Source organism: Gigantopelta aegis, chromosome 14 (genome assembly GCF_016097555.1).
Source record: "Gigantopelta aegis isolate Gae_Host chromosome 14, Gae_host_genome, whole genome shotgun sequence".
Lineage (NCBI taxonomy): Eukaryota > Metazoa > Mollusca > Gastropoda > Neomphalida > Peltospiridae > Gigantopelta > Gigantopelta aegis.
Genome location: NC_054712.1, coordinates 22,418,391 through 22,440,686, shown reverse-complemented (window position 1 = coordinate 22,440,686; position 22,296 = coordinate 22,418,391). Strand labels below are relative to the sequence as shown.

The 22,296-nt window shown below is 40.8% G+C and overlaps 1 protein-coding gene across 1 annotated transcript; it reads right to left on the bottom strand.

Annotated features, from left to right (window-relative positions):
• Positions 1 to 644: 644 nt before the first annotated feature.
• On the bottom strand, positions 645 to 22,296 carry LOC121388756. The gene is made up of 4 exons (XM_041520249.1): positions 21,748 to 22,296; positions 6,084 to 6,613; positions 3,533 to 4,547; positions 645 to 2,907 (listed from the first exon to the last, which is right to left on the bottom strand). The coding sequence occupies exons 2-4, from the start codon at positions 6,559 to 6,561 to the stop codon at positions 1,905 to 1,907; spliced, it is 2,496 nt and encodes an 831-aa protein (XP_041376183.1). The 5' UTR covers positions 6,562 to 6,613; positions 21,748 to 22,296; the 3' UTR covers positions 645 to 1,904.

Genomic DNA, 22,296 nt, shown 5'->3' with positions numbered 1-22,296 from the left:
TAGGATCTGCGTTCAGAACTGATTGTAAGCTATGGCGTTTCAAAGAGAATGGTTGCTTGTTTAACAACTCCATGGCACAGTGTGATAAATTATTGGGTATGTAACGTAATTTGGTTCTTTATTTCGCTCAGACCCTTTAAATGGCATATGAGGTAAAGTATAATAACACAGTATGAGCAGGTAGTGCTGGATATATCATTTACACTGGGGATGGGGGTGGTGGTGGTGAGGTGGGGTGGGGTTAATGGTGGCATAATATAAATTATTTTGGTACATCAACGTAATTGCGATACTTGGTCCACAGAATGGGCCAAAAACCAGCTGGGCCCTGCTTTACGAACCTCACTTAGTGCCAAGATCGCCTTAAGTGTATAATGTAGTAGTGCACTTAGTGTGATCTTAGCGCCAGGGGCGGGACGTAGCTCAGTGGTACATCGCTCGCCTGATGCGCGATCGATCTAGGATCTAGGATCGATCCTCGTCGGTGGGCCCATTGGGCTATTTCTCGTTCCAGCCAGTGCTCCATAACTGGTGTAACAAAGGTCGTGGTATGTACTATCCTGTTTGTTGGATGGTGCATATAAAAGATGCCTTGCAGCTAATCGGAAAGAGTAGCCCATGAAGTGGCAACAGCGGGTTTCCTCTCTCAATATCTGTGTGGTCCTTAACCATATGTCCGACGCCATATAACCATACATAAAATGTGTTCAGTGCGTCGTTAAATAAAACATTTCCTTCCTTAGCGCCAAGATCGCTTCGTAAAACAGGGTCCCATTTTTTATTCTAGAATACCACTTTTTAAAACCACCTTCCAGTCACTGATTTGTTTTTTGCTAGTGGCTCCAAAAATACACCCACATATCACGCACATGCTCGAAACTTAATGCGACGTCACAATATACAACTTCCAATCTTTATTCAAACTTCGTGCGTGAATAGTACTTCAAAATCTGAGGTAACAACGTCCTGCTACCTGTGAGTATTACGCTAGGGTAGTCTTGTCTGTGATTATTAGGCACATTATTGTCATTATGAAGCATCTAGTTTGTTAATGCAATGCAATGCAAATAAAGATTCACATAAAGCACATTGATTTATTAACCATCGGATCTTGGATGTCAAACATTTAGTCATTATGACATATAGTCTCAGAGAGGAAACCCGCTACATTTTTCCATTAGTAGCAAGGGATCTTTTATATGTACCTTTCCACAGACAGAATAGTACATACCACAACCTTTGATATACCAGTCGTGTTGGAGACTAATCGACTCTTGTGAGCAACAGTTTAAAATATCCTAGAATCGTTTTCTTCCTGTAGTCTATTAAATACAACCTGTATAGTATTAGTGTTTCGTAAAGCGTTAATCCTTCTTCGTTTTCGTTTAATATTTACGTGCATCTGCGCCAGGTGTTATACCAGCACTTTTCTGTCCCGAGTCAGGTCCCTGATCATAACAGAAACCGGATTTGGGATGGACGTGCCGGAACCTATTGTAGGTTATGGGCACTGTAATAGTTAACCGAACCGTATACCATATTTGGAAATCGCACATCATATTAACCAGAAATAAAAGAGTATGATACAGTATACGTGCGTTTGTCTCTCACAATTTTGATCACACTACTTCTCGTTTAATGTTATTGTGCATCTGCACTAGTAACTTGTTATCCGTGGTTTCTACGATATGAACTTTGAAAATAACATATCATATTAAACAGAAATAACTGTCACTCTATTTAGCAAGATGATACAGTATACAGACGTTTGTCTCTCAACGTTTTGATCATTTTTATTTGATGTTGTTCAGCATATGCTCCAGTAACTGTTGCTATTCATAGTTTCTACGATATCAACTTTGAAAATCGCACTTCCTATTAAACAGAAATAACTGTCACTCTATTTAACAGGATGACACAATATACGCACGTTTGTCTCTCAACGTTTTGACCATACTCCTTTCTCGTTTGACTTCTACTTGCATCTGCGTCACTTGCTCCTGGTTGTTTCCCCGAGCCCAGCCCTGGAAGCCACTGTGCTTGTTAGACGGATTCTGTCTCACTGTCTGCTGTTTCTTCTGCAACGATCTCTGCTCTTCGTTTTTTCTCTTGATCCAAACATCGTAGGACACTGCCGCGCTGCTTCTGGTCACCTGAACTTGCTGTGGAGCATCCATCTCCTGGGACGACGTCTTCCCCCTCGGGTCGTACTGTTTCTTCTTCTCCCTCCATTCCTGGAACGACATCTGGCGTGGAGCTCGACGTTTCAGTTTGTCTTCCTCAATCTTGTTCAGTTCCTCCATGCTGGCCTGCAGAATCTCCTTCATGAGCTGTTTGCGTTCTTCGTTGTGTTCCATCCACTCCTCGTATGAGATGGCCATTGCCAGAAGTTGCTGCCTCTTTTCTTCCACTTTCTTCTTCTTGGAGTTCAAATCTGCCAATTCCTTGTCCCTGGCTTTGTCCTGACGATACTGCTCACGCCATTGTTTGTAGGCTTTCAGGTTTGTGCTCGGATCTGCGATATATGCGTTGTTTTGAAGTTCAGCATCCGTTCGTATTAATCCTTCCAACGGTCTCGTTTTTCTTCGATAAAGTTCAGTAACAGTGACGTAATCAGGCCCATGTTTAGGTCTTTCTCTCTGTCGCTTCATCCACTCAGCAAACGCTTGCGCATTTCTGGCTTCCCTCTCACTTTCAGTTTCGCTTTCGCTGTCATCAGAATCGCTTTCTCTGCTGTCTCGTTTTTCCTCCCTTCTTTTGTGCTCCAGCCATTGCTCAAAGGATAAGTTCATTCTGTTTGGAAATAAGTCTCTCTCGAATTTCTTCTGGTTGGCTGCTAAAGTTATTCTGCGTTTCATTGTTTTCCATGACTCGTTTTCCTTCTGTCTTGAGACTAGTAGCTTGGTTCTGAAATGAAACAAACAAACAAACAAATAAGGTAGACATACATGTGTAAGTATACAATATTTGAAAGGAAACGTGTCCACCAATATAAAGAAATAGGATCGGATCCAGTGACATTATACTAATTTATGATGTCCTTTTCTTGATTCTGATAATACAAATATATTCACTGCATTGTGATCGTGTGTTTTGTTGCCATGTTAAATGGAGCGGTTAACATTAATTTCGTACTGAAGCCATTAAATCCTGTACATACACAACCACTGGGATGTATACGACTTAGGATACACTGACGATTCCGCCGTATTGATTGACAGGCACACCGACCGTCCAACAGAAACAATGTTTTTATTATTTATTTATTTATTTATTTTCTGTTATTTTAAACCAACTAAATTTTGCCCATGTGTATACGATGCTTTTGCTATTGCACACACACCAAACACGTATGCACGCACATGCACATGCACACACCACACATATACACACACATACACACACACACACCACACATACACACACACACACACACCACACATACACACACACACACACACACACACACACACACACAGCGATCAAATAAACAAATGAAATAGTACAGCAGATAACAAAAAGAAGAAATTACCGTCTTCTACCAGACAGTCTTGAGGATCTAGCACGATCCATGTGAGGTGGACGCGATATTAAGTCTTCAGCCTGTTGGAGGTCGGGTGCACTTTCTACGCTTCTTGCGTCACTTCCGCTCACGGCAGACGAGTCATTTGCCATCTCAGGTGCAGATAACACTGACAAGTGGCATTCAGAATCGTTCTGAAACTGTTGACTTTTGAGACTATCTGCACGACCATCATCACCACCACCACCACAATTACCATTCGCTGAGGTTTCAACAGGAACAACACAATTCACTGTCCTGTTCTTGAGAATGGAATGATGTGGATGTCTGAAAGGCTTCCTTCCAGGTTGTTGTCTACTGATAACATTGGTTGCCACACGAGTCTCGGCGCCTCCCCACTTGATATTTAGCTTTTCGGGAGCATTGCTTAATCTAGAAACAGCTGCAGAAGCACCTCCTATAGATATGGTAGGAGAAACACTCCTTATTGCTACTGCAGCAGAAGCACGTCCTGAAGGTACTTCTGACGAAGATGCATTTGCCAAACGAAATCTAGACGCACTGGCAGCTCTAGTTCTGTGGTTATCGGTATCCCACATGAAACACTCGTGGGATGGGCAAGTGGAAAATACAGATGCTGTATCCTTTGGCGGGGACGACCTCACCGGTAGTGTTGTGTGTCTTTTCTTTATCGTGGAGTTACCACTCGTGTGAGGACGCTGCAAGGATGGAGGGCGTGGTTCGAAAGAACGGTTTGTTTTCCTGAAGACTCCAGAACTTGAGCGATTCGCGCGGATGCATCCATTAGGAGGACAGATGTTAAGCTGAAGCATTCGCAACTTCCTGACGCAGTGTTTAGAGAAGCTCTTCTTAGCGACGTCCATCGGGGTGTCTCCCATCGAGTTTTTACACGCCAGAGTGCCGCCGTGTTGGATCAGAACGTCCACGATCCTTTCGTGGTCTTTGCAACAAGCTGCGTGGAGGGCACGGTTTTCGAATGCCGTCTGTTCGTTTACATTCACACCTAAAACATATAACATAACATATTATGTTGCGGTTAATCTCTTTAACTGTTTGTTTGTTTGTTTTGTTTAACGACACCACTAGAGCACATTGATTTATGAATCATCGGCTATTGAATGTCAAACATTTGATAATTTTGACATATAGTCTAAGAGAGGAAACCCGCTGCATTTGTCCATTTATAGCAAGGGATCTTTTATATGCACCATCCGATAGACAGGATAGCACATACTGTTTAACTGATAACTAAGTGAAAAGACGCCCGTGGATACATAATGTATGTACTGTTGGGTCGTTATAATTGTGTTTGTTGTGCTCATATTCAATCATGGATAATGCACGCTGTCCTGAACACACAACTCTCTCTGTGTCTCAGTTTCTCTCCCCCGAAGCCATATAACAGTAAATAAAATGTGTTGAGTGCGTCGTTAAATAAAGTATTTCCTTCCTGTTTCTCTCTCTGTTTCTCTCCCTGTGTGTCTGTCTTCCTGTCTCTCTCTCTGTCATACACACACACACACACACACACACACACACACACACACATCTTGTTAGTGGTTTAAGGTTAGTACGGAAGAACAAGCGCGTGCGCAGGAAATTGTTCGGGGGGTGGGGGGTGGGGAGGGGAGGTCTAGATTGTGGTGAGCGAAGTTTCAAGGGGGATTGCGTTAATCCCCCTTTCAAAATAAATTAAAACAAAGACAATTCGCTTGGAGCAGGGGTGTACAATCCCTCTGTACACGCGTCTGAAGAGAGAAGTCCGTGTAGTGGCCTTATTATTTTTCACAGAGCCATTACAACGCAGAATGAAAGTCAGTAGGCCTACTTGGATGCACCGCCCTGTTTGACATGAACAAACGGACCACAGTCCCCAGAGCACATCCTGCAATTCTGCTCCCTCTACGATGAAGCCAGGAGAAAGCACCGGCCGAACGGAGCAACACTGGCTGTCAAGCTTTGGGGTTCCAAAGAAGACTTGACAGAAACAGAGTTTTTATCACCACAACCGGACTCCAAATCTAAAGCATCATCAATTATAGCTTGAACGCAGAAGAAGAACAAGGATGCACCGTTATAATCTTCATTACGTATCATAGCCATCGTTGTTCAGTTGGTATAAATCATTTGACCAGACGCTGTTTAATACGTTCACCAAATTACTAGTTAACTAGCATTATGTACTATAATATTTGGTTTCATTTTGTTGGATATAGCTAGATATAAAAACAATATATGCTCAACTGATTACACAACTAACAAGGAGCCAAGGAGAGAGAAAAGAAACATGTGTTTAATGACAAGGTCAAGGTCAGAGCAAGCTGTTACTGTGCAGGCCTGTCATGGGCGCAAATTCTGCGTACTGCCAGCTCTTCAGTCCAGGACAGTATGTTTAATAAAACCTCACACATTTTAAAACTATCTTCCCAATGAACCGTTAAAACTAACTCGGTACCTACTTAACCATCGGTAGTTACTGCCAAATAAAAGCGCATTTACATGAGTACTACTAATCATTATTATTGTTAAGCACTCTCACCTGTATTAATGAGCATTTCACACATCTGAACCAGTCCATAGAAGCTGGCCAGAAACAGTGCTACGAGAGCCCTCTCGCGAATCACTTCCTCCGCATTGACTTGCTCTTCATTCGTCGACATTCGCCTGCCAGTTTTGAAACATATTCCGCCGTCTTGATAAACCTGATCGACGTCTCCCTGCACCACCCAGTGAAACAGATCCACCCAACTGTCGAAGAGTTTCGCCCTCAGAATGTAGCCGTCCCAGACGTTGTGGTCGAGAACGAGTCTGTGCTCCTCGTGCTGATACTGGCCGTCTGGTGACGTCAGACGATAGATCTGCGCGGGCAATCCTGACGCCAGTTCCAGACGACATCTTACTTCGCGGATCATGACGCCAGACGCGAGGTTTCGCAGAGAGCAGACGTCGTCTGTGGGAAGGATAATAAACAAGGTGAAGGTCATTCCGCCTGGATATGTCGGTCTCCTTTCGTTCATTGCATGACTGTTAACAACAGCCAATCCATCACTTGATGTTAGTTTTTTGGCTCTGTAAAAACACAAAATAAAGATAACAATGATATATCAACAACAAAAGCAACAACAGCAGCAATAAAAAACCCATCAACAACAGCTGCAGCAGCAACCATAATATAATAACCACTGGCGTAGGAAGCGGGGGGGGGGGGGGGGAGCAAGGGGGGCAAAGATATTTTGCTTTATATTTGCTTTATACTAGTGTACAAGTGTGGCACCTTCCTACGCCACTGATAACAATAAGCATATCGAAATGTATACATTCTTGAAGAACATATACTGATGGAAAGAAATAAGGATCACTCTAACACTAACACTGGGAAATACTGTATCTGACCTTACAGTATTTTTCACTCTTAAGGTTATTTTTCTCAGGTAGAAAACCAACACAAAGAGGCAATGACTGTAAAGATCTGATATCAATCAAAATGACTTGTATTGGCGATAGCTAAACATGCTTGGAACAAATTCCTCGTTATGGTTTCGGTGCAGGCCAAACAGCCTCCTGAAATAGAAACAAGATAATACCACAATCAATTACTTATTGAGAGAAGAAAAAAACCCTTTTCACTAATGATGAATTAATTTCTCCCTCTGAAGTCATTATGCCACTCGTGTCAAGGAAACGACCATTGTCCACTTAATCCTCAAAGCAAGACAAAGTCTTTATGTCACAATCTAGGGCAATATTATTATCATATGGCACACCGCCAAATCAGGGATCATATACAATTATTAACACTCTCACGGCGATATTATAATAGGGACACATAAAGGGTGGGGTAGTTGGGAATACGTCTATAATTATTATGTTTTGGCTATGGTCAATAACTAAGCTTATTAAGAGCCTCTTTACAGGTTTCGGTCAATAGCCTTAATATCATCACGTGTTAATTATGAGGCATAGAGAATACTACGTGAGTGGTCGTTAGATACGATTTTTCTTAAAGGGAGTTGTTTCAAAGCGTATCCAACGGTCAAAAACAATGCGTTTTAAGATCTATAAAAGGTATCTAACAAACACCACCATTGTACATTTCCTACAATTGCATACCCACATAAGAGTATACGACTGCGCCCCCTTCCCAAAGTTAACTTTTGTGTAGTTTAACAGCACCACTAGAGCATATTGATTTATTTATCATTGGCTATTCACGGGCGTAGGAAGGTGCCAAAAAGTGTATGTGTGTGTGGGTAGGTGTGGGGGGGGGGGGGGGGGGGAGGGCACAAATTGGATTACGCACATACCAAGACCTTTGATCAGCTGTGGTGCACTGGTTGGAACGAGAGAAAAAAGTTCAGTAAATATGTTATCATTAGCAATCGGAGTTAATTCCTGTAGACAGATTTGACATTAAGGTCATCACCAATGGAGCAGCCAATCATATGCTTCAAAGAGATCACCATTTGTTGGATATTGCCGAGTGATATTGATACAACACTGTTTTCTCTCAAATCGGTGTATAAGAAAAGTTGAAATGAATCAGAAGCGGATCCGGAGGGGGAGGGGCGGGAGGGGGAACAGGAGGGGGGGGGGTCCTAAATATTGAAGTGCCTTTTTTGATCTCTATTAAATATTTCCTGGATCCGCCCCTGATGAAACGAAGGCAGTTAGCCACGGTTATGTTTTACTGTAAGAACCTACAGTACCTCACATTTCCTGTATGTATGTATTTTTATACTGTACCTGTACCTGTATCTTAAATTATACTGGATTAATTGTGTACATAAGGTGGGACTTAAAAATGTCTGTCTGGCTGTCCGTCTGTGTGACCGTGAAGACGACAAACACAGCCCAGTACCCTGTATTTTCCATTTTCGTTTACCTTGCTGACAGGCCTCGGTGGCGTTGTGGTCGAGGCATGGGGATTTTAATCCAGATACCGACTCCAAACCCTGAGTGAGTGCTCCGCAAGGCTCAATGGGTAGGTGTAAACCACTTGCACCGACCAGTGATCCATAACTGGTTCAACAAAGGCCATGGTTTGTGCTATCCTGCCCGTGGGAAGCGCAAATAAAAGATCCCTTACTGCCTGTCGTAAAAGAGTAGCATATGTGGCAACAGCGGGTTTCCTCTAAAAAAACAAACAGTGTCAGAATGACCATATGTCTGACGTCCAATAGCCGATGATAAGATACAAAAATCAATGTGCTCTAGTGGCGTCGTTAAATAAAACAAACTTTACTTTTTACCTTGCTTGCCACAGCTTGGCGCCGTATCTCCCCCCCCCCCCCCCCTAGAACGTATTCAATCCATGGCCCTACGCCTACCTCCACGGACGATTGCTTCGACATTATATGATATTCAGGCTCATATTCATATTCACTTGTATGCTTTATTTGTCGTAGGGATTACAGGTGTATAGTTAATAACGACACGCCCTAGGTTCAAATACCACACGTCTGCTATTTCTTATTGACTAGCCGCACCGTTTTCCCATTACAGTATACAAACATACTGCGTAACCAGTGCAAATGGAATTTCGAGACGAAAACACAGACAAATGATATCAGAAGTTTTTAACTTTTAATACGGCATAATGTATATATACTCTTCAAAAAAAGTAGGGGTACGTTTTGACCACAGACATCTTAGTAAAGAACGTTCAGGTCTGTTTATCAACACACCGAAACACATTCCATAGTTTGCACATGTATCACGCAGCTGCCCCGTACACGTGCGTGGGATGTCATTCTCAATTTTGACAATTTACAGGAAGATCCATTAATCACTGTGGAACATTATTTCGTCCTTCAAGATCTTTGGTGGTCATAAAACCTACTATAATACTGAACTACCGGTTGTAATGTTTGCCCAATTAATTAATTATTTAACTATTATCATATAAGCATTCCCCACAGCTAATATATCTTACAATTTTGACAAGTGTAAATTCTTATTAGAGTTCCCCTACTTTTTTGAAGAGTATAAAATACACGTCCATATAAAGTTATATAACATTGGCCAATCGATCAGTTGAGGATATCACGAATACATTAATAAAAGGTTCAAGCATGTCTATCTTGGACCATCGTCTGAGAGAAAGTTTGTTTGTTTTTGTTTAACGACACCACTAGAACACATTTATTTATTAATCATCGACTATTGGATGTCAAACATTTTGGTAATTTTGACATACAGTCTTAGAGAGGAAACCCGCTACCTTTTTTTCATTAGTAGCAAGGGATCTTTTATATGCACCATCCAACATACAGGATAGCACATACCACGACATTTGATATACCAAATTTGATATGCACTGGCTTGGACGAGAAATGGGAAGGAAGAAAATCGTTTATTTAGCGACGCACTCAACACATTTTATTTACGGTTATATGACGTCAGACATATGGTTATGGACCACACAGATATTGAAGGAAAAAACCCGCTGTCGCCACCTCATGGGCTACTCTTTTCGATTAGCCCAATGGGTCCACCGAGGGGATCGATCCCAGACCGACCGCGCATGAACCAAGCGCTTTACCACTGGGCTACGTCTCGCCCCGAGAGAGAGACAGAGAGAGAGAGAGAGAGAGAGAGAGAAGAGAGAGAGAGAGAGAGAGAGAGAGAGAGAGAGAGAGAGAGAGAGAGAGAGAGAGAGAGAGAGAGAGAGAGAGAGAGTCAGTTTGTCAGTCAGTCAGTCAGTCAGTCCGCCTCCAAGGCAGATGACACAGAAAAGGAAAGACTATTGATACAATTGATTAATTACTTAGTAAAAAATACATAATTGAAATAATGTCCAGAAATCACACTGCAAAATGGCGACTTTCCTCCTTTAATTTTTTTTTTTTACAATCGACAAGACTTGTTGAAGAAAATAATAACGTTAAAATAGTTCTTCCTTAAGAGTAAACTACTACTGTACTGTGTATGTTAAAATTACAATTAAATTAAATTACTAAATACCGATAACACCTCCAGTACATTTTTTTTTTTACGTCTGTCACCTTTTAATTATTATTATGTGTAACTTGTTAAGGTTCATTTTACGGTTAGACGTCAAAGGCTTGTTGAACTGTCCAAACGCCCATTAGTCTCTCGTAATCAAATACACACATAACAAACACGATCTGCATTTTAGTCATAGCTCGTTTACCGTTAGCTATGATTTTATCACTTACTCAGAGAAATAATAGAAACTGCCACGCGAGGTCTTGTACAAATGTGTTCTCTTTAACGACACCACTAGAGTATATTGAAACAAATATACTGTACAACATGAACTTAATGCTCGAGTGAAACTAATGCAAAGAAAACTTGAGATGACAAACATGATTTGCATTTTAGTCACAGCTCATTTACCGTTAATTATGACCTTTTCAGGTAAAAAAAAAACCCCAACAACTACCACGCAATCTCTTGTAAAAATTGTTTGTTTAACGACAACATTACAGCACATTTAGGTACCTAGGAATCGCGGAGAGGGGAGAGGGGACTGTGTAACAGTCTTAGAGAGGAAACCCTTTACATTCTTCTATTAGTAGCAAATGATCTTTTATATGCACCACCCCACAGATATGATAGCACATACCACAGCCTTTGATATACCAGTTGTGGTGCACTGGCTTCCCGTCGGTGGGCCCAGTGGGCTATTTCTCGTTCCCGCCAGTGCCGACGCTATATAACTGTAAATAAAATGTGCTGAGTGCGTCGTTAATTAAAACATTTCCTTCTTTCATTGGCGCAGTGGCTGGAACGAGAAATAACCCAATGGGTCCATCTACAGGGATCAATTTTAAAAAGAAAGAAAAACAAACTTATATATTCCCTCACGTGTTTGTAACCAGGCAGCGTTATAGGTAGTACTAGACCAAATAACTTCCGGCTGGGTCAAAGTTGGAGGTGCACCGTACTTTTGATAGAGAAGTGAACACCACAAGTCCTGTGATTGGTTATAAATGTGAGTGTGTTGGTTGTAAAAAATAATAGTTTTATCTGGGTTAAAAAAAAATGCAATTTTATTTCATCTAGTACCAATGTGTCAAGTAGCCTTGTGCTTGAAACATGTATGGGGTACCTGTAAAAAAAAGTACTCGAATTTTGTGCGGAACTAGGGTAGTGATAGACGCTACCCGTTATCTCAGAAACGAGCAGCTTGACCCCCATTTTTTTCTGATTCACTTTAAGTGTGAGGGGTGGTAGTATTTATATCCGTGGCATTTATGTCGGTTGATACGTTGCAGGTAGGAGTTTTAGCCACATATGTTACTATTGTCGTCTATGGGATTTGATTTGGTAGTATACACCCTAAAAGGGGTTCGCTGAGTTAGTAACTTTAAAAAAACAAAAAACATTTCAAAGCAAAAGAAGAAGCATATCGCTAAAAGATCCCCTCTGACCCCCCCCCCCCCCCCCCCCCCCCACCGGCAGAACGTCTCATGGCTAAATCAAATCCTCAGAATCGGGCAAAAACCCCCAAACAAAAACGATATAGATATTCCAAAAAACATGAGCTGGCCTAAAACCTTTTCACCATATATTTCCATCATTCTACCCATAATATTGGTTGTAATCCGTGTACATATGAGCAGTGATTCGTTTGCACGTTTGGCTGTAGGCCTAATGCTAATTACTATGAATAAATGTTGTTATTCAGATTCGGGCATATTCGTTTGATTCGCCCCCCCCCCCCCCCCCCCCCCCAAAACATGGAAGCCCATACGCCTATGCTAGCTCTGACACTGAACATTTCAATTACTGTTTTCAGTATTGAACTATAATGTCAGGCCTAGCCATCGTCTTGGCTTGTCTATAAAGTTACAGTTTGTCTTCTTTAACGACACCACTAGAGCACATTGGTTTATTAATTATCGACTGTTGGATGTCATACATAATGGTAATTATGACAGTCTAAAGGAGAAAACTCGGTTAATTTTTCCATTAGTAGCAAGAGATTTTTTTTTTATATATGCACCATCCCAGAGACAGACTAACACATACCTTTACGACCTTTGATATACCAGTCGTGGTGCACTGCCTGGAACGAGAAATATCCCAATGGGCCACCGACGGGGATCGACCATAAACCGATCGCGCATCAGGCGAGAGCTACATCACTGGGCTACGTTCCGTCCTTGTCTTGTCTATAATGTCAAGTGACATATTTTAAAACCCAAACCACTTAGGAATGTTGAATATCTATGGTATTGTATATGCAGCAATACGAGTGTTTACCACTTTAATGTGAATAGACATAGTACTAGTAAATAAACATAATTTGAAGTACATACCTGTAAAACGTTACATATCATACCCGTCTTTAACGAACTGGAGAACAGTTTTGAAGTAGACTGTACACTTAGGACTTCGTGATATATTACTGTGGGTCAGCTACAACAATGAATTTAACAAGTGAAATCAACACACAAAGTCTTTTGTGTAAACAAACAGTAAACGCCACACGCGCCATTTTATATACTCCTCGCCATTAGTAAAACATACTGAGATCATATAACATGAAAAAAAAAAAAAATGTTTCTCTCTGAATTAACAATAGTAAAGTAAACATTTCCACTTTGTATTATTGATAAATTTCGCCAAAGCTAAACAATTGTCATTCAGTGCCCCCCTCCCATTCCCCCAACCTCGATCCAAAAAAAACAACAATAACAACAACGACGGCAAAAACAAAACACCATAGGCGTTGGAAGTTGTGAGAGGAATGGGTTTCACTACCCTACTTCTCTGGGATAGCATGGGGTGGAGACTGGACGGTTCACAAGAAGGTAACGCGTAATTTATCACACTGTTTATCCGAACATGGTTTTAGAGTGACCGGTTAGAACAATTAAAACAGATACACGGCTGATCGATCAACAGATTAAAACAACAAAGGGAGAACCGCAGGCTAGCCAAAGACACAAATTACGTAAAAAAAATTTTTTAAATAAAAAATATTTCTTTGAAGTACTTTAAAATAAAATGTTTATGTCATTCATTTCATATCAGCTTATTTTCGTGCTTATATCTAATTAAGGTTCAAGCACGCTGTCCTGGACACACACCTCAGCTATTTGGGCTGTCTGTCCATGACAGAAGGTTAGTTGTTAGTTGTTAGTGGTTAGTGAGAGAGAAGAGGGTGTAGTGGTCTTACACCTATCCATTTGAGTTGTTAAAACTCGCCCTGAATGGGAGCCGGTATCGAGCTGCGAACCCTGTACCTACCAGCTTTATGTCCGATGGTCTAACCATGAAACCACCGAGGCCGATCTGGGTTTTTTTTTATAACACAGTTTGGTTCCATACAGAAAACCGTTAACATAATTCACTCTGTGAAAACGAACCTTAAGGAGTAAATTAACCGCAAGGAGAATCACTTTATGTTCTGTCAGTAATTCTAAACTGTCTGCTATGTACCAAGGGTAAATGTGTGATCGATGCTTTAAAATGTAATATGATCGCTCGTCACATAATACTTTAAGTTCAGACACACGCTATGTATTGTCCGCCTGTTATTCAAGCGTATGTGGTTATATTGTTAACAAACTTTGTCACTGAAGTTTTTATAATTGCAGAGTTAATAATGAACAGTAGAAAAAAAAGGTTTACTGTGTAACAGCTATTTAAAAAACAACAAAAGCCCATTGTAGTGTGGGTGTGTGGATAAGACTCCCGGTATTTTTGTATCTAGTGGGTTGATCGGAATATGGATAATGTTAAATTATCATGCGCAGATCCCGATTTTTTTTACAGGGGGGGGTCTACATACAACTACTGTAATGGAAGTTGTCTATTAGAGGTGAATTCACTTTAAAATAAGTGCGAAAACAGGGCGAGTGTGCGCGTGTGCGAGTGTGTGTGTGTGTGTGTGTGTGTGTATCTGTCTCTCTCTGTGTATGTGTGTGTATCTGTCTCTCTCTCTCTCTCTCTCTGTCTGTCTGTCTGTCTCTCTCTCTCTCTCTCTCTCTCTCTCTCTCTCTCTCTCTCTGTGTGTGTGTGTGTGTGTGTGTGTATCTGTCTGTGTGTTTGTATGTGTGTGTCTGTGTGTCTGTCTGTGCATGTCTGTGTCTGTGTGTGTGTGTGTATCTGTCTGTCTGTCTGTCTGTGTGTATCTGTCTGTCTGTCTGTGTGTGTATCTGTCGGTGTGTGTATCTGTCTGTGTGTGTATCTATCTGTGTGTGTGTGTATCTATCTGTGTGTGTGTGTATCTGTATGTGTGTATCTGTATGTGTGTATATGTCTGTGCGTGTCTGTGTGTTTGTGTGTGTGTGTGTATGTGTGTGTGTCTGTCTGTGTGTCTGTCTGTGTGCATGTGTGTGTCTGTGTGTGTGTGTGTGTATGTCTGTCTGTATGTATGTGTATCTGTCTGGCTGTGTGTGTATCTGTCTGTGTGTGTGTGTATCTATCTCTGTGTGTGTGTGTATCTGTCTGTGTGTATATGTCTGTGTGTGTCTGTGTGTTTGTATGTGTGTGTGTGTGTGTATATATCTGTCTGTGTGTGTGTGTGTATCTGTCTGTGTGTGTATCCGTCGGTCTGTGTGTGTGTATCTGTGTGTATCTGTCTGTCTCTGTGTGTGTATCTGTCTGTGTATGTATGTGTGTGTATGTATCTGTCTGTGTATGTGTGTGTGTGTGTGTCTTTCTGTCTGTGTATGTTTGTGTGTTTGTGTGTCTGTGTGTGTACGTATGTATGTGTGTCTGTGTGTGTGTGTGTGTGTGTCTGTGTGTGCGCATGTGTGTATATGTCTGTGTATGTGTCTCTGTGTGTGTGTTTGTGTGTGTGTGTGTGTGTGTGTGTGTGTGTTCAGATCCCCTCGAAAGGAATTTAATACTTGAAATCAACACACAAAGTATTTTGTGTAAACAAACAGTAAACGTCACACGCGCCGTTTTATATACTCTTCGCCATTAGTAAAACATACTGAGATCAAATAAAGCCAATTTGTTTCTCTCTGAATTAACAATAGTAAAGCAAACATATCCACTATGTTTTGTTGATCAATTTGAATATGTGTATCATTTTTTCTGACTCAAATATCTATTAATGAAATCTCCACTCCTGGTGATTTTATTTTTATTTTTACAATCAGTAGTGGAATAAAATTACTTTCTACCGTCTTATCTCAGTTAAGTATTTCTGAACAAGTTCTTATAAAATATTAAAGTCTAGACTCTAGACTTTATACAGTCTTGCAAATGCAAATAACAAGTGTAGTTAAAATATGAGTTACAGTATTTAAGTAAAACAGGCATACGTTCAGCCAGCGAACGTTTCGCAGCGCCTCATTAGCGAAAGTTTTTCTGCTTTGTCTGGCTGAACGCAGCCCAGGTTTCGTAAATTCGACCCTTAGGGCCGATTTCATATGTCTGGGTTATCGGTGGGTTATGGAAACCTATGGGTTAAACCTGTGTTAAACCCTGGGTCATGTTTACTGTGCATTTCACATGTCTGATTTTCAATAACCCTAGTTTAACACTGGGTTACAATTGTATAGGTAGTTTTTCGCTGGGTTTGCTCAAAGTAATTTTTCGTCATGAATAATTTCAGAAGCAGAATCGTGTTTTATGTCAGTATAGCGGAGCCATGAAATGTGAATGTATTTTAGAGACAATTTGAACGCACTATAGTAGCGGATAAAGGGTGGAGGAGGTAGGGGTGTCGGAGGTTCGACCCCCATTTTAAACAAGATGCCTTTTTTCATCTTTTTTGTTTGTTAGCACGACTGTATAATTAGATCCGCCCCTTCACACAACAATTATTCACCATTGTCGTGGGGAACGAACAACAAAGCGCCTGAGATATAAAAAGGATAATAAACGAGATTCCAGTTATTATTAAATTTATGTCCTGAGTGAAATATTTTTTAGTTGTCACGAGCTTTAGCGAGTGACAAATGAAAATTAATTCATGAGGGACATAAATTTAATAATAACTTGTACAGAGTTTGTTATTCTATCTATTACATCAGCTGTTTTTGTCTCTAAACGCCTTTATTTTAGATGCACATGCACGGACATGTATAGAAACTTAAAAAAAAATATATAATATCGTTTACAGATAATTTTCAAAAACACAAGTCATCTTTTTTCTGCTAAAAATACATACAATGAATTGCATTAAAATGACATTTTGTTTATAAATTTAACACTAAAACAGAGTCATGAACGCAAATTCTTTAAACGTCTATCACAGACTGCAGTCTTATAATGACATGCTTTCGTGTTTGTTTCGTTTTAATAAAGGGAACAAAAGGCGATATAGGCCTATAGGCTTGAAAATTTGACAAAAAGTTTTCTCGGTGCCCTCAGGGTCCAATTTTATTTATTTATTTTATTGTTATAATAATAATAATAATAATAATAATTATTATTATTATTATTATTATTTATTTTTATTTATTTTATTTTTTGGGGGGTGGGGTGGGTGGGGGGGGGTTACAGGCTTGTTTTTAGTCGAATTAAAGGGAAATGCTCGATTCTGGGTAACAACGTTTATTCATATTTGCATTATTACCAACAGCTATGCATCTCGTACGCCTATGCTAATAAATACCGGTAACGAGTTTCAACTACAAAGTGATGACGTGTAAGCTATCCCTCGATTATGTCCCTTTCCATATCTGCGGATAACCCATGTAAAAAGCGTTGCTTTGTAAACACGGGTAAAACACACACATGTCGAGCTACTCTCGATTCACTAATATCAAAACCTATATTAGCTCGGCCATTTACCTTTCGACCGACCGTTCAAAATTGCGCCAAATTCCCTCAATCAAAATTGCGCACCCTTTCTCTTTGGCATTAACTGCTCCATTCAAATTACATAGCACCACCACCACCCCCACCCGCCTGCTACCGATTTGATCGGACTGCTGGTGCTCCCTTACACCTGCCAGTGCAGGCGGTCCCTCCTCTCCCCTCCCCCCACCTTTCCTGTCATGGACGGAGGAGCCGGCCAAGGCCGGCTCTTGTGCCCACGACAGGCGTGCGCTACAACAGCTTGTTCTGAATGTGCACGTAAAACCCTATGACATGACATGACACACATGTGAAATGAACCACGGGTGTATGTCTTGGTCAGGTTTTTCCGGCGTTTTTCGTAAACCAGTGTTAAACCTAGGTTTTGATATAACCCGGTGTTTTGAAACCCAGACATATGAAATCGGCTCTTAATAAGTTTTGTGTCTGAACCTTTTAAAGTTTTATCAGTACGGGTATACAAACATGCAACTGGAAAACCCCTCATAATCCGCCCCTGATACAGGGTTGTAAACGAATCACCACGCATTTTTACATTGTTTTCAACCACTTTTGAGGGTAGAATAATGGAAATACATGGTGAAAAGGTGTCAGGTTAGCACATTTTGCCTGAATATCTGTATCATTTATTCCCGAATTTGAGGTTTTACTCCAGCACTGCCCCCTGCCCTCTGTCTCGTACGCTTATGCTTGACCCACAAACAATATAACGTTCTTTCCCACTTGAAAAACAAGATAATCAGAATTTGTGAACAAAATATTTTTTTCTTTTCTTTTGACGTATATCGTTATTACATTTGTGCCTGAGACCTCCAAAGAAAGCTTAAAGGATTGTTATCAGAATATATCGTTATTCCCGTGGATTACACCAACAATAGAAAATATGTGTATCATTCTCTCTGACTCACAAGATCTATCCGTGGAATCTCGTGTGACTATATTGCTGTTGCTGTTTACCAGGAAGCTGATCTATTTAGGTGTATAGTTTACACCGGGCTTTGGAGAGTTGCTGGGAGATCTAGGTTTTTGATTATGACTACCGGCCTCGGTGGTGTCGTGGTTAAGCCATCGAACATAAGGCTGGTAGGTACTGGGTTCGCAGCCCGTTATCGGCTCCCACCCAGAGCGAGTTTTAACGACTCAGTGGGTAAACCAGTACACCGATTTGTCTCTCACTAACAACTAATAACCCACTGTTTTGGACAGACAGCCTAGATAGCTGAGGTTTGTACCCAGGACAACGTGCTTGGACCTTAATCGGATATAAGCACGAAAGACCAGTTGAAACGAATGGATTATGGCTGTTTCACAAATGATCATGGAGGTGATAGTGGTGGATAAAGAGCTGCTTTACCACAGGGCTACGTTCCGTCCCTTCGCTGTACATGACAAAGATGTATACTCTTAAAAAAAAGTAGGGGAACCTGAAATATTAATGTTAGACAGAACATACGTTTTGACCACAGACATCACAGTAAAGAACGTTCTGGTCTGTTTATCAACACACCAAAACACATTCCATAGTTTGCACATGCATCACGAAGTTGCCCCGTACACGTGCGTGGGGTATCATTCTCGATTTTGACAATTTCCAGGAAGGTCAATAAATCACTGTGGAACATTATTTCTATCAATCTTTTTCATTCTGTTGATCACACAGTTATTATTGTTTTGTTTTTAGTCATTTTTATTGTTTGCATTTGCGATTTACTGATAAAAAAACGTCAACTTTCAAATTTCACTTCTGACCCCAATCGTCCTGCAAGATCTTTAGTGGTTATATATCCTACTGTAATACTGAACTACCGGTTGTAATGTTTGCCCAATTAATTCACTATTATCATATAACCATTCCCCACAGCTAAAATACCTTACAATTTTGACAATTGTAAATTTTTATTAGAGTTCCCCTACTTTTTTTGAAGAGTATAATATACAATTGAATGCCAGTTATGTGCGACTGAGTTTGAGTAACACGACTAACGTCATAACGTCATGGATCAGGGTATTGGTAGCGTGCGTGCGTAATGTTTTAACATGCTCATGTACCACAGAGGTTTCGAGCATGTCCGCCGCAGGGTTCGGCCTCTGAGAGGCCAGGGGCCCAATCCGGGGCAGAAATTTATCAGGATAATTTTGACTTTAACTAAAAAGGGGGATGGGGGCTTTATAATTTGTTGGCGCATTCCCAAACAAATTCAAATATAAAATGAAGAAATTTACAAAAATTTGACGCATTTTATATCGGGCAGTTCTAAAATAAAAGAACAAATTAAATTTTTTGTATCATTTAGTCCTAGGAGTTGGAGAGGAGATTCTTTACCGGGATTTTGGGCACCCGCCACAGGAAGTTTATTTGGTGGGTGGGGAAGGAACAAAAGGGCACCAATCATATTGGGAACTTCAGTGTGACCAAACAGGGGGGAGACCCGAAGGGGGAGGGAGACAGGCACCCGGACAAATCTAGCTCCCCCTACGGCCGAAACCGCCTACACCCTATGGCACCTAACCTATTTCTGGTGGAATACCCCCCCCCCCCCCACCAGGACCCCCCAGTCAGCCCAACCGTCGTGCCCTCCAGTCTCGATGCCCTTTAGTGTTGATAGTCCAAAGTTTAACACAGATCCGTTGGTGTATTGGTAGCTATTACTCTTTGCTGTCATACTTTCCGTAATACCTTGTTTCTGTCCACCAGGTGGCGTGACGTAGCCCAGTGGTAAAGCGTTCGCTCGATGCTCGGTCGGTCTGGGATAGATCCCTGTCGGTGGGCCTATTGGGCTATTTCTCGCTCCAGCCAGTGCACCACAACTGGTATATCAAAGACCGTGGTATGTGTTATCCGCTCTGTGGGATGGTGCATATGAAATATCCCTTGCTGCTAATCGAAATGAGTAGCCCATGAAGTGGCGATAGCGGGTTTCCTCTCTCAATATCTTTGTGGTGCGACGCCATATAACCGTAAATAAAATGTGTTGAGTGCATCGTTAAATAAAACATTTCCTTCTTTCCTTTCTCTCCAACAGTTTATAACTTGCTATATTTATTCTGACTTAAAAACACTAGCTTAACCAGATAACATGTCCACAACAGGCGTGTTTGAACCAAGATCGGACATAGACACGTGGAACCCCTATTGTGTTCAAAATCCGTATATTTAAGTTCGGTCCAAGGACGCTGTCACGTTATGACATACACGTGTCAGACTTTGGTAGAAAACCCATGGCGATTCTCTATAAGCGTTTATATATTAACCTGAATAACAGTAAACCGATTAGTTTTGACTTATTGACTGACCCCAGTCTAAAAGCTCGGGTAGCTAAATGGTCGATTTAGTTGCCTGTCAGTGTGTACGCCATATTGACAACCAAATGCCTGGGGTGTGTAGATACTGATCGCTTTTAAAAACACGTGCAGTCTTTGTAAAGTTTCGTTAAGAAGGCAGGGTCGTACTTTGCGTAAATAAAATAACAGGGGCAGGGATGGGGGTGGGAGAGAAAATAATCAGATCACAATAATGTAGGGATTTTTTCTCTCCCAGCAAGATAAAAAGGGCACTTTTAAACTTAAATAAAGCACGCTTTCGTATTGTTTGGTATGCTTGTGGAAGATGCCCTCTCCTGTCTCCACTAGATACGCTCCCGACAAGGCCAATGGTGTTGTTTTGGGGTTTTTGTATTTTGTTTGATTTTGTTTGTTTGTTTGTTTTTGTTTGTTGTTGTGGGTTTTTTTTTACACATAAATGATTCGCTTTCATTTTAATACACGGTTTTCTATTTATTTCTTTTTCTTTTTTCCCCAGTACAATAATAAAAATGGAGAATTTGGTTAATAACTTCAGAACGGTTTTCTTTCCTAATAACGCCAGAAATGTAGAAGTAATGACTTTCTAAACCTAGGCCTACTTTAAAGAGAATATTCTATGTGTATAACAGTTATAAAATTTTGAAAAAGGTGTTACGAAAGTTACATACAGACTTTCTGTATGCTAGGGATGGGACGAAGCCCAATGGTACAGCGCTCGCTCGCTGTGCGGTCGGTCTGGGATCGATCCCCGTCGGTGGGCCCATTGGGCTATTTCTCGTTCCGGCCAGTGCACCACGACTGGTAAATCAAAGACCGCGGTAGGTACTACCCTGTCTGTGGGATGGTGCATATAAAAGATCCCTTGCTGCTAATCGAAAAGAGTAGCCCATGAAGTGGCGACAGCGGGTTTCCTCTCTCATTATCTGTGTGGTCCTTAACCTTATGTTTGACGCCATATAACCGTAAATAAAATGTGTTGAGTGCGTCGTTAAATAAAACATGTCTTTCTTTCTTTCTGTATGCTGAAATCCATATTGAACCACTACAGACATTGGTATGTCCAGATACACACATTCATATGGTAAACAATAGTAAATAATAATGTCTGTTTGTTTAACTAGAGCTACGTTTTAACCACAACTTACCCAAGTTGCTTGCCTTGGATTTGTCATGTTTGTTTTCTTTGACTTTGATACATCCAAGTTGCTTGCCTTGAATTTGTCACATCCAAGTTGCTTGCCATGAATTTACCACATCAACTTATTTGCCTTGAATTTGTCATATCCAACTTTCTTGCCTTCAATTTCTCATATCCAACTTTCTTGTCTTCAATTTGTCATATCTAACTTTCTTGACTTCAATTTGTCATATCCAACTTTCTTGCCTTCAATTTGTCATATCCAACTTTCTTGCCTTCAATTTGTCATATCCAACTTTCTTGCCTTCAATTTGTCGTATCCAACTTTCTTGCCTTCAATTTGTTATATCCAACTTTCTTGTCTTCAATTTGTCATATCCAACTTTCTTGCCTTCTATTTGTCATATCCAACTTGTTCCCAATATCGCTGCTGTACATAACACCGCTACAAACTCACTCTCGGTATTCCAGTACGCATTTTGTCGTAAATCTGTACTTCCACACCTTTTGTGACAACTTTTCCTTTTAAAGTCTGAAAACACCAAATGTCACAACC